This window comes from Musca autumnalis, unplaced genomic scaffold (assembly GCF_047663935.1).
Source record: "Musca autumnalis isolate F117 unplaced genomic scaffold, ASM4766393v1 scaffold_4, whole genome shotgun sequence".
Taxonomy (NCBI): Eukaryota; Metazoa; Arthropoda; class Insecta; order Diptera; family Muscidae; genus Musca; species Musca autumnalis.
Genome location: NW_027411977.1, coordinates 71,558,719 through 71,571,666, shown reverse-complemented (window position 1 = coordinate 71,571,666; position 12,948 = coordinate 71,558,719). Strand labels below are relative to the sequence as shown.

Genomic DNA, 12,948 nt, shown 5'->3' with positions numbered 1-12,948 from the left:
TTTCATTCAAAACGATGGGTCTTTTCCATTCGTTTATTTTTGACGTATTCGTTCGTCTGATTTTGTTACGAAAACCAAAAAAATTACGAAAATAAAAAGCTTTTATTTGTTTGTCACACGAATACAAACGTCAACTGCTATGAAAACCAAATTGTGTCTTCGTTCATGAAATCGACGAACGAATGGGCAAAAACATTTTACAAAAACACGCTGTTACTATTAAACATGTAAAGGAACAAAGCTAATTTGTACAAATTGTTACAAACTTTTGAGTAACCGGACGGACCTAATGCTGTTTTCACACGATCTATAAATCCACTGGATTGACCATTTTCTATCTATAGATCCCAATTTTTGTTTTGTTTTGTTCCTCTCATTCTAATTGTGATTATATTTTTATTCTCTGTTCTCGTTGGCGGCTTTTTGGGAGGTTTTTTTGGTGGTTCTTCTGAGATTATAGATTGTGTTTAGTGTTTTTTCGGCAAAGGAAGTGATTCGGTGAATTGAGTGGAGGTGACAAAGGGATTGGAAGTGTTAAAAAATAAATATTAGTTAATTCCAATAAAAAATAAAACTATATTGCCAAGATGTTGAATGTCCCAGAAGGAAAGGTAGGAGAAGAATGCATTAAAAACATAGAAACACCAATTAAGTGACAGTAAGAATAATTCTTATTGGAAATCAAACAAACAAAATTTGTCGATTAAATTATAATAAATTCCTTTTGATATTGGTTTTACATAATTATACTTTATTAATATTTATTTGTATTTACAAGAAGATAAAATTTATTCTCTGTTGCATTTTTTTCAACGGAGGCAGCTGATTGTTAATAAACTTTGAACAGTTGGTGTGAGTTTGTTGTGTACATTCACCTTCATCTGACCTTTAATGGTAAATAGTTGCCAATGATGAGGGGGTCGGCCGACAAATCTTCTTGTTAACCCCCCAACCCCAAGAAAGAAGAACTTTTTTCCTTGCATACATTGATCTTGGAAATCATTCATGTTTTTATGTCCACCCCACTTCTACTTTTTTTTGAGTGTGTATAGCTGATACTGGTGGATTATTAATGAATGGCGTTGTGTATGTTCCCAAACAATAAAACGTGTATAACTTTTAAAAATGATTTCAAATAATATTGCATCATTAATGAAAATTAGTTTTATTTTTATTTAATAGATTCAAATCCATGTACTTTTTACAGTAAACAAAAAAAAAAACTCGTTTTGATGTAGACCTAAAAAGAATTAAATTCTGTGATTGTTGCAAGAAAAAGAACAATGTATTCGGCTCAATTAAACGCAAATTTAAATTTTAGTTTCCTAAAAACCAAAATACCGAACTCATATTTTCGAGATGTGGCTTCTAGGGGCTAAGAAATGAAGAGTTTAATTGTCAAGTTCATTCAAGTGTCAAAAAGAGGCAAGAACGGTGGTATTTAGTAACTCCTTTTCCGCTAGCCAATTTTTATATTTTAGGGAAATTTTGTTGCGCCAGTTGCCAGTTTGATCGAGATGGATGAATGTGAGGCATGTGGGTACCCTTCACCCCTAACAACTTTTGTCACCGACAAACTGAGATTTTCCGCAACGAAACTTTCTGTGATAAAATTGGAATTTCAAATGTTTTTCCGTTATAAGTGCGAACGGAGCCATTTTATTGCGTTGTCGTATGATGAACGAACTCTTCACCGCAAGTGCTTTAATTAAGATTTTTAGTGAAATAATTTTTTTGTGCTCTGGACAGATGAAAGGGCTTTGTGAACAAAATGTTCCTTAAATTTAAATTTTATTGTATTTCCAGACGTAACTTTCGAGATTATATAAACATATCGAAGTAAAAAGACTACAATATTTGTTCAAAGATAGACGACCTCACGGTTCCCGAAGTTTGGAAATGAGGATTGTGGCCTCGCTACTAAAGCCAGTCAATGATGTCAGCAAAGGTGAATCGCATAGAATGAGTTTTTTGTTGTTTTACGCCAATCCGGTGCGTTCATAGCAATGACCTTTGATGTTTTAATCCTTCCCAAACATCGGAAATAGGTATACCGTTACGGATCTGATCAACAGCATGGATTCCGTATGTCTTTGTAGCTGTTCGATTGTAATAAGAAGCTCTTATCGATAAGTTGTTAAATAAATGGTTATAAGACTTTCGCTTGATGTCCGATGGAATCATGTTTTGTATTTCCTCACGATATCACTTAAGCCCTTAAGCTGAAAACACATCCAACGTTTGGGTAAAGTTTTGTGTCGTTTTGGCCGTTTTTACACTGTTGGGCATGATGCCGAAAAATTCAAATTCATTTGAAATATATGCCGGCAAACAGATCAACGCTGGACTTTGGTGTCGGCGTCGCACTGTTGTTGTTGTTGTTTTCTCAACGCCCTGCACAAAATTTTTAGCTTTACTGATGCGTCTAATGCGTGATGGATCTTACATCGCAACGTTGGCTGATTGCAAGCCAACAGAAACAGTCTAGCCAGGAATACAGTATGTTGCCTGATTGATAGCATCCTCGTCACCTCATGAAGATGATCGCTGGGTTGGCAGCCGCTGGTCGAAACACTATGGTTTCGGGTCAATTCGGTACGAAAGAACATGCTGCTGCCTTGGGACCGTTCATCTTTTGGTTCATATGAGTGGCGTGCGCTGCGAATTGAAGATTGCCAAAAACTGCAGAACAATGGGGATACGCCTGTCATTAAGGAACGTATCAAGTTGTTTGGTGAATTCTCTCGCCCAGGAATTGAAAAAGGAAACTGTCGGAAATAACTTCCGAATGTGCTAAAGTAAGAAATTTGTGATGGTGCTTAAATCTACATACGATACCACCGAAACATCTGCTGGTAAAGGTGGAGATTTGCAAGATAAATATAAAATAAAATAGAGGACAGTACTCTGCATTTGGCCTCGTAACGAACCGACAGCTTGCCTACTATATACGTAGTTAGCAGTTCAAATCATTGGGAAGAGTGGAATTCATGATGTCGGTAGTCAGCATGGACAGATCAAGTGCTGTCACAATGGTCCGTTCGGGTGGGGGTCGCGGATTTAGGTCAATCGTAAAGCCGTGGTACTGATATGAGCTTCGCGTAAGTAGGACAATATAATATCAGGACAGCAAATCATTTGCAAAAATGCCAGTCGAGGGCTTACCTAGAACATACCGGCCTATAGAAGAGTGTTAGTGACGTTTGACCTATCCAAAGCCTTATTTTTTTAAGCGAAGAGTGTTAGGTACGTTTGATTACGTTTTTAAGCAAACTATTCTTCGGACTAGATTTAAACGTATGTAAAGCATAATCCGCTTTGCTACAAAGAATAAAACAACATTTGAAATGCTTCCATTTCTTAGTTTGGATACACCGTACTAAAGTTAATGTGTGATGGATAAAATTCCTGTAATCAGCACTTAACATTTAACATATAGCACTTACATAAATGGCTGCCGATGATTTTGCTTTGGTCGTTTTTGCTTTGGTCAATCCTGTGCAAACAACTAAACTGTGTAGATCAAGCAATCATGATGAAACTAAAGCAACGTATTGGGAAAACTTTATAAGAACAAATGATAAAAATAAACATACAGTTAGTCAACTTAATTATTGCAAAACCAAAATTATTACAAAATTTAAAATAAAACATCATTTTATTGGTATAAATAAATATCATTTTTAATATTTTTGTTAATAGTATAATTCTTACAGATGTTTATTAATATAATAAAATAAAAAGTAGCTAAATTTCACTAAACATTTTCTTAAAATTAACAAAAATGAGAACAACTCATTATTTGCACTGTCAACTAAAGAATTGCAAAATCCACAACTTTTCAGTCATTCACGGTATTTTTCGAAAAGTTGGTTCTAATATTTCGTATGCTCACCTTTAGCATCAAAACCAGCTTGTAAACGTATCTGAATTTAATAAAGAAGTTTCGGAATGTCATATTCCAATGGTATTTTTTTGCCTTTCTTCTTTATTGCATTTTATTTAGTCCCCGAGGTTAGTGGGCGGCCTATTCCCGACTTTTTCCTTCAGGTGTACCCATGAATTGTTGATGGGGTTAATATCTAGACATTGGAACGGGGTGTAAATTACTTTGGTACAGTTGTATAACAACCAAGTCCTACATAAATTAGCTTTATGCTTAGGGGCGTTGTCTTGGTAGTACTTATATTGTAATTTGTTTGAATTTTCAGGGCCAACAGGCCTAAATTTCTTGACGCTTTTGGTTAAATCATGTTTTGAAACATCCTAATAAACTTCCTCTGTCATTGTTTCCTCCAAGATCTGGATGTTACCAACGTCACTGCTTGGTATACAACCCCATACCATAAATTATAGTTTTCCGAACTTTACAGTATGTATTAAATTTTTGTTTTCCATGGCTGTAAGGGGTTTTCGCAACACTTTTTGAGACCGATCGCGATGGTACAGCATCATTTTAATCTCATCAGAAAATATAACGCCATGCCGATACTAAAGATGGCGTGAAAACTTGTCTGTAACAAGTCGGAATAGTTTCTATATATTGTGCTGGGAGGGCAATGGTTTTTACCTAGTCACTCGTGATGAGTGCTTGTTATTAGATAGCACTTTTCTGACTTTCCATGTGACACACTTACTCCAAAATCATTTTTAATTAAAAAAATGCAAATTTTCTGGTGCTGCTTTGGACTCTTTCGTCAATTTCTTTAATCATTCTCCTGTCAATTCGTGTTGTTACTATTTTGGGCCTGCCATGTAACACCTTCAGTTTGAGCCTGGCTTCTTTCTCGGTGCGGTATATGATGTTGTATACACTTCTCAGCTTACGAGAGGTGACTATAAAGATTTCTCTTTCTGATTTACGATTATTATAATTGGAATAGGCCAAATGTAGCATATTTTCGAAAACCGTTTACATGCCTTTCACTTTTTCTAAATATACTGTCTATATTACACACACAAAAATTAATTTCTGATCAAAAATGCTTGCTCAGCATGTCCCCACATACCATAAAAGTCATAAAAATCCTTTATTGAAAAAAGTCGCGGGGAAAATCCCACGATTTTATTGCACATTCATTCATTTTGCAATTATTTAGTTGACATCATAAAAACCAGGTACCTATCCTTTTTGCCAGTTGTTTTTGTTATTTCCGACCGATTTCTGCATTTATTGGCTTGATGTTGTCATTAACAAGTAAATCAACAGATATTTACAAAAAGTCCAACGTTATTGAAAGCATTTCTTGTAGTAATTCCTAATTAAACATCTAAATTTTTAAAAATTCTTCGTTTGTAATAATATAGTTGACTAACTGTATATTGATAATACAAAATTTATTCACAAATAATTTCACCATTTACCTACAGAAAGAAGTTTCATATTGTGCACGATAACCGTTTCCAATCAACTCCGAACTTATCAAATATGCAAACATAGCCACTTTAAACTTTTCATTGTAATTTATGTTTGTTGTGATGACTGGACACAAACTAAATGCTGCCCTAGTTGAGTGCAAACAGCAGCAGTAACAATTGATGTATTTCATTAACAGAGTGAGAGAGAGAGATAATAATATTCTTATCAGAAATACTAAAATTTACAATATATCAATGATGACCAGCAATTTTTGAAAAAAATTTCTTAACTAAATATTTGGATTATTTCATAACAATATACGGGTTTACCTCATTGAAGGATTTAACAGATAATGTTGTTATTTTAAATAACCGTTTATTTACTTAAAAGAAAAGGGGACAAGAGTGCAATCCTGTACGTGCTTCCGTTGCACAGTGGCAAAAATAGTATGGAAATAAGTCGAATTAAGCATTATTAGTTTTTCAATTTTGTATGTATCTTGTCTAGAATAACGTCCTTAATTTTTTAGTTTTGGCTTTATAGCAATTTTAGGAAATATGCAGGACGACACGATGACGCTGTATGCACTTTTTAAGTTTGGTTCAAATAAAACTACGAATATAAGAAAAAATTGATAAAATATAACAGCTATCACTTGGAATTGATCGCATTATAACATATAAGAACAAACATTATGAAAAAACCGTCCTACGGCTCCCAGATGTGGGTTGAAGTGGGAAAATTAATGCAATGATGTGTATAAATTACGTATATTCAAATCAGCCATTTCAGTTGGATGATATGGGTGAAATTTTACAAATATCGAATTTCGATCGGCCGGTACCGTTCTATGGGGACTATATCAAAAAGTGAACCTGTACCGATAATTCTCTGTCGGAATATTTTATACTACCAACGAAGTCTACATGCCAATTTTCAGACATTTAAGTTGGATAATGAGGCTAAAACTTTCAAAATTATCAAAGTCGAGCGGTTATACATAAAAAAAAAATTAAAAAATATAAAAAAGTAAAAAATTCAAATTGACCAAATATATCAATAAATGAAGTGAAATGGTCAATCTGAAGTAATTCTTATCATAATTATGGATAAACGTGCAATAAAACATCGACTTTTATTTTCTACACGCTAGATCTGCATTTTTTCCACTGTACATTGGAGGCATTGCTTAGACGTCTTCTCTTCTACGGAGGTTTCATATGGAAACTTTCTATGGAGAGCTTCTATACTATGTTATTAAAGTCTACTATGGAACTTGGTATTCTAAAGAAGCCTCCTATTGGTTCTTTGTGATATATAGAAACACATTTTTAGTAGAAGCCTCTTCTGCTGTCTTTCTATTCCATGTGCATGCCACAGCTATCAGCGACAAGCTTTAGCTTTTACAGGGACCTCTTATAAAGGTGTTATTTTAATAAGAAACTGCTATTAAAGTCTTTATTCAGTAGTGACCTCCTATGGAGTTCTACTATTCTATAAAATCCTACTATGAATGTCTTTTATTCAATAGAAACCTCGTAAGGTGGTCTTCTTTTCTTAGAAGTGTGATGTGGAGATCTTCTATTCTATATTAGACCCTTGAGGTGGTCTTCTTTTCTAAATTAGCCTCTTAAGAAGGTCTTCTATAGAAGCCTCCTATGGAGGTCTTCTATTCTATAGAAGCCTCCTATGGAAGTCATCTATTCTATAGAAGCCTCCTATTGAGGTCTTCTATTCTCCTCTTATGGAGGTCTTCTATTCTATAGAAGCCTCCTATGGAGGTATTCTGTTTGATAGAAGCCTCCTATGGCGGTCTTCTATTTCATAGATTCCTCCTACGGAGGTGTTTTATTTCATAGATGCCTTTTATGGCGGTCTTCTATTTCATAGGCGCCTCCTATGGAGGTCTTCTTTTCTAAAGAAGCCTCCTATGGACGTCTTCTATTTTATAGACGTGTCCTATTGGGGTCTTCTTTTCTATAGAAGCCTCAGGTCTTCTATTCTATAGAAGCCTCCTATGGAGATCTTCTATTCTATAGAAGCCTTTTATGGAGGTCTTCTATTTCATAGAAGCCTCGTATGGAGGCCTTCATATTCTATAGAAGCCTTCTATGGAGGTCTTCTATTCTATGGAAGCCTCGTATGGAGGCCTTCATATTCTATAAAAGCCTCACTTGGAGATCTTCTATTCAATAGAAGCCTCCTATGCATGTATTCTATTGGGTGAGACCCACCTTTAAAGGTCTTCTATTCTATAGAAGCATCCTATGGAGGTCTTCTATTTTATAGAAGCCTCCTATGGAGGTCTTCTATTCTATAGAAGCCTCCTATGGAGGTCTTCTATTCTATAGAAGCCTCCTATGGAGGTCTTCTATTCTATAGAAGCCTCCTATGGAGGTCTTCTATTCTATAGAAGCCTCCTATGGAGGTCTTCTATTCTATAGAAGCCTCCTATGGAGGTCTTCTATTTCATAGAAGCCTCCTATGGAGGTCTTCTATTCTATAGAAGCCTCCTATGGAGGTCTTCTATTCTATAGAAGATTCCTATGGAGGTCTTCTATTTTATAGAAGCATCCTATAGAGGTCTTCTATAGGTCTTCTATTTTATAGAGGCCTCCTATGGAGGTGTTCTATTTTATAGAGACCTCCTATGCAGGACTTCTGTTCTATAGAAGCCTCCTATGGAGGTCTTCTACTCAAAAGAAGCCTCCTATGGAGGTCTTCTATTCTATAGAAGCCTCCTATGGAGGTCTTCTATTCTATAGAAGCCTCCTATGGAGGTCTTCTATTCTATAGAAGCCTCCTATGGAGGTCTTCTATTCTATAGAAGCCTCCTATGGAGGTCTTCTATTCTATAGAAGCCTCCTATGGAGGTCTTCTATTCTATAGAAGCCTCCTATGGAGGTCTTCTATTCTATAGAAGCCTCCTATGGAGGTCTTCTATTCTATAGAAGCCTCCTATGGAGGTCTTCTATTCTATAGAAGCCTCCTATGGAGGTCTTCTATTTTATAGAAGCATCCTATAGAGGTCTTCTATAGGTCTTCTATTTTATAGAAGCCTCCTATGGAGGTCTTCTATTCTATAGAAGCATCCTATGGAGGTCTTCTATTTTATAGAAGCCTCCTATGGAGGTCTTCTATTCTATAGAAGCCTCCTATGGAGGTCTTCTATTCTATAGAAGCCTCCTATGGAGGTCTTCTATTCTATAGAAGCCTCCTATGGAGGTCTTCTATTTTATAGAAGCCTCCTATGGAGGTCTTCTATTCTATAGAAGCCTCCTATGGAGGTCTTCTATTCTATAGAAGCCTCCTATGGAGGTCTTCTATTCTATAGAAGCCTCCTATGGAGGTCTTCTATTCTATAGAAGCCTCCTATGGAGGTCTTCTATTCTATAGAAGCCTCCTATGGAGGTCTTCTATTCTATAGAAGCCTCCTATGGAGGTCTTCTATTCTATAGAAGCCTCCTATGGAGGTCTTCTATTCTATAGAAGCCTCCTATGGAGGTCTTCTATTCTATAGAAGCCTCCTATGGAGGTATTCTATTCTATAGAAGCCTCCTATGGAGGTCTTCTATTCTATAGAAGCTTCCTATTGAGGTCTTCTATTATATAGAAGCCTCCTATGGAGGTCTTCTATTTTATAGAAGCCTCCTATGGAGGTCTTCTATTCTATAGAAGCCTCCTATGGAGGTCTTCTATTCAAAAGAAGCCTCCTATGGAGGTCTTCTATTCAAAAGAAGCCTCCTATGGAGGTCTTCTATTCTATAGAAGCCTCCTATGGAGGTCTTCTATTCTATAGAAGCCTTTTATGGAGGTCTTCTATTCTATAGAAGCCTCCTATGGAGGTCTTCTATTCTATAGAAGCCTCCTATGGAGTTCTTCTATTCTATAGAAGCCTCCTATGGAGGTCTTCTATTCTATAGAAGCCTCCTATGGAGGTCTTCTATTCTATAGAAGCCTCCTATGGAGGTCTTCTATTCTATAGAAGCCTCCTATGGAGGTCTTCTGTTCTATAGAAGTCTCCCATGGAGGTCTTCTATTCTATAGAAGCCTCCTATGGAGGTCTTCTATTCTATAGAAGCCTCCTATTGAGGTCTTCTATTCAAAAGAAGCCTCCTATGGAGGTCTTCTATTCAAAAGAAGCCTCCTATGGAGGTCTTCTATTCTATAGAAGCCTCCTATGGAGGTCTTCTATTTTATAGAAGCATCCTATAGAGGTCTTCTATAGGTCTTCTATTTTATAGAGGCTTCCTATGGAGGTGTTCTATTTTATAGAGACCTCCTATGCAGGACTTCTGTTCTATAGAAGCCTCCTATGGAGGTCTTCTATTCTATAGAAGCCTCCTACGGAGGTCTTCTATTCTATAGAAGCCTCCTACGGAGGTCTTCTATTCTATAGAAGCCTGCTACGGAGGTCTTCTATTCTATAGAAGCCTCCTATGGAGGTCTTCTATTCTATAGAAGCCTCCTATGGAGGTCTTCTATTCTATAGAAGCCTCCTATGGAGATCTTCTATTCTATAGAAGCCTCCTATGGAGGTCTTCTATTCTATAGAAGCCTCCTATGGAGGTCTTCTATTCTATAGAAGCCTCCTATGGAGGTCTTCTATTCTATAGAAGCCTCCTATGGAGTCCTTCTATTCTATAGAAGCCTCCTATGGAGGCCTTCTATTCTATAGAAGCCTCCTATGGAAGTCTTCTATTCTATAGAAGCCTCCTTTGGAGGTTCTATTTGAGCCTCCTATGGATATCTTCTATTCTATAGAAGCCTCCTGTGGAGGTTCTATTTGAGCCTCCTATGGAGGTCTTCTATTCCAGAGAAGCCTCCAATGGAGCTCTTCCATTTCTTAGAAGCCTCATATGGAAGCACTCTATTCTATAGAAACCTCATTTGGAGATCTTCTATTCCATAGAAGCCTCCTGTGCACGTATTATATTCGGTGAAACCCACATTTTGAAGTCTTCTATTTAATGGCAGCCTCTCATCCAATTTATCTAGTCTATAGAAGCTGCCTATTGTGGTGTTCTATTTTATAACAACTTCCTATCTAGGTCTTTTACTCAGTAACAACAGCTTCCTATAAAGGGGTTCTATATTACACCAGCCTTCCATGGAGGGCATCTATTCTTTAAAAGCCTCCTATGCTGGTCTTCCTCCTCTTGTTGAGGTCTTATATTCTAAAGAAGTCTCCTATGGAGGTCTCCTATTCATTGGAAGCCTCCCTTCGAGGTCTTCTATTCGTTAGATGCCTCCATTGAGGTCTTCTATTCTATAAAAGCGTCCTGTGTATGTCTTCTATTCTACAGAAGACTACTATAGAGGTCTTCTATTCAATAACAGCCTCCCAGTAGTTTATCTATTCTATAGATCCTCCTATGAAAGTCTTCTATTTTATAGAAGTCCCCAATAAGGGTCTTCTATTCAGTCTCATATGGAGGCCTCCTAAGGACGTCTTTTATTCTATAGAAGTCTCATGCGGAGGTCTTCTACTCTTCGATCCTCCTGTGGAGGCAGCGTTGCCGACAGTTTTTGATCGGAAATAGTCAAAAAAATCGTCAAATCGTCATCAAAATTTGGAAAATCGTCAAAAAATCGTCAACATAGTCTAAAACTCGGTTTGGTTACCGTTTATTGCGATTTTTCGCTGATATTTTTGTGAATGAGGCTGGCAACATAAGATATACAACCTACAGCAATAAATCTAACCCAATATCACTTAAATACCGCTATAAAAACAGCACTCAGATAGTTTCCTTCCGCCCATGTTTGTCGGTACACGTACATTTTGGTTGTTGGGCAGTCGGAAATCGATAAAAATTGTCATTCAAAACTGTCTGACAGCTTAACGGCGGCATTAATAGGAAGTTAATAAAGCTTGACTCATATATTTTTTTTTCAACAAAATAGATACAATTAATATTTTATCTCGAAAAGTTTTCAAGGAAGATTTTCATCCATTAACAAAACTAAACGAAATTTTTCAGCTGATGTAATTTGAATGTGGGGCAAAAACTATGAAAATACCTGTATTCCAGATATGTGCCTAAATATAGCCACTCCGTCTGAAAATTGCATTAAAAAAGCTCAAAACTCGAGTTTGGAACATTGTTTTCCTTAAAATCTTTCGTGACATTTTGGTCAAAATGTAGTTACGGTCTTTTATTTCATGCTTTTCTGGCTTAAGTGAAAAATCGTCATTTTGGACCATAAAATCGTCAAATCGTCATTTTTCAATTTTGGGCCAAAAAATCGTCAAAATGACGATAAATCGTCAAATTCGGCAACACTGTGTGGAGGTCGTCTATTTTTATGGAGGTCTTCTATTCTGTAGGGTGGTCGTAAGTTACCAATAGAATTTAACACATGAAGGGTGCAATCTGAGAATGAGAGGATTTAGCTTTATCCCCATTTCGTCTTCTCTCTCCAGTACAATAATGAACAATAAGAGAGCATTTTATGGTAAATCGTACGAAAACGTAAAAATGAAAACGCAAAAAATGAAATTAATTTGTAATCAATTCATCGAGTAGTACAAACGAGCCCACATTAGATAACCTGTTGTTAGCATTTGTTTTCATTAAGCCCTTCAAACTATTTCGCTGCATTTGCAGTTTTAATACATTACCTAAGCGTTTAGAGATTAATGTGTTTGTTTTCTCATCACGCTACAAATTTATGTATTTTTTTTTGCTTTTGTACATTTCTACCCACTTGAAATAAAATTGTTAGTTTTGTTTTGTAAAAAAATATCACTTCAAATTGAGGAAGGAATACCAACCAAATCAGGGGATTAAATTTATAAATAAACAAATATTTGCTTTTGTTTCATTATCAATGATAAGACAGTTGATGTAAGTCGCAATTAAAAAAGACAGCTTATCATGTAACCCATTGCAGTTTATGTGTGAAGGGTTGTTGTTCTAAATGTTAGTAGATGGATTTCAGTTCACAAGGAATGTATTGACTTTCAGACAATGTTAGGGTAATCTTTATGAAGGAAATAGTTCGAAGGAATTATATATTTTTCCTTTATAATAAAAATTAGTAGATGATTGTAGTTCTGGAACAGACTAATAAATATATTCCGTTTGAATTGCATAATGAACATAAAGTTTTAGTTATTATTCTATTGTTAAGTTTTGATAAGAACCTAACCTATTTTACAACACGATGTTGACAATACCTTGTAATATAATTCCAAAATTCTATTAATTCCCTACTTCAGTTCTGATAAAACAATAATAACATCAATGTCATTGACAAAGTCATGGCACCAAACATTTGTTTGTAAGTTTGCTCTTCAATTACAGTTCTTATCTTAGTAACAATTTTCTGATATGAATTGTTCAAATGATAATTTTCCATGTTTGGGAATGATTCTGTCTTTGACAATGCCAATAAATGCTTACATAAAAATGTGCAAATAATATGTAATAGCACCACCTACTACAGTAATGTTTTAAATACAACCTTAGTTCGACCTGCCGGATATATTATTTTGTTGTTGGTGATTTGATAAAAAGGTATAGAGTTTTCAAATTTGTTTCAAATCAATTTCTCTTTTACACAAGCTAAAACAGTTATAGTTG

The 12,948-nt window shown here is 35.8% G+C and overlaps 1 protein-coding gene across 1 annotated transcript in view; it reads left to right on the top strand.

Moving 5' to 3' along the window:
- The first annotated feature begins 356 nt into the window (after positions 1-356).
- UGP (UDP-glucose pyrophosphorylase) overlaps positions 357-12,948 on the top strand; it is a 93,771-nt gene continuing 81,179 nt past the window's right edge. Inside the window, exon 1 of the mRNA XM_073984955.1 lies at positions 357-611. Coding sequence (XP_073841056.1) covers positions 588-611 — 24 coding nt within the window. The 5' untranslated portion in view covers positions 357-587. The remainder of the gene's footprint in view (positions 612-12,948) is intronic.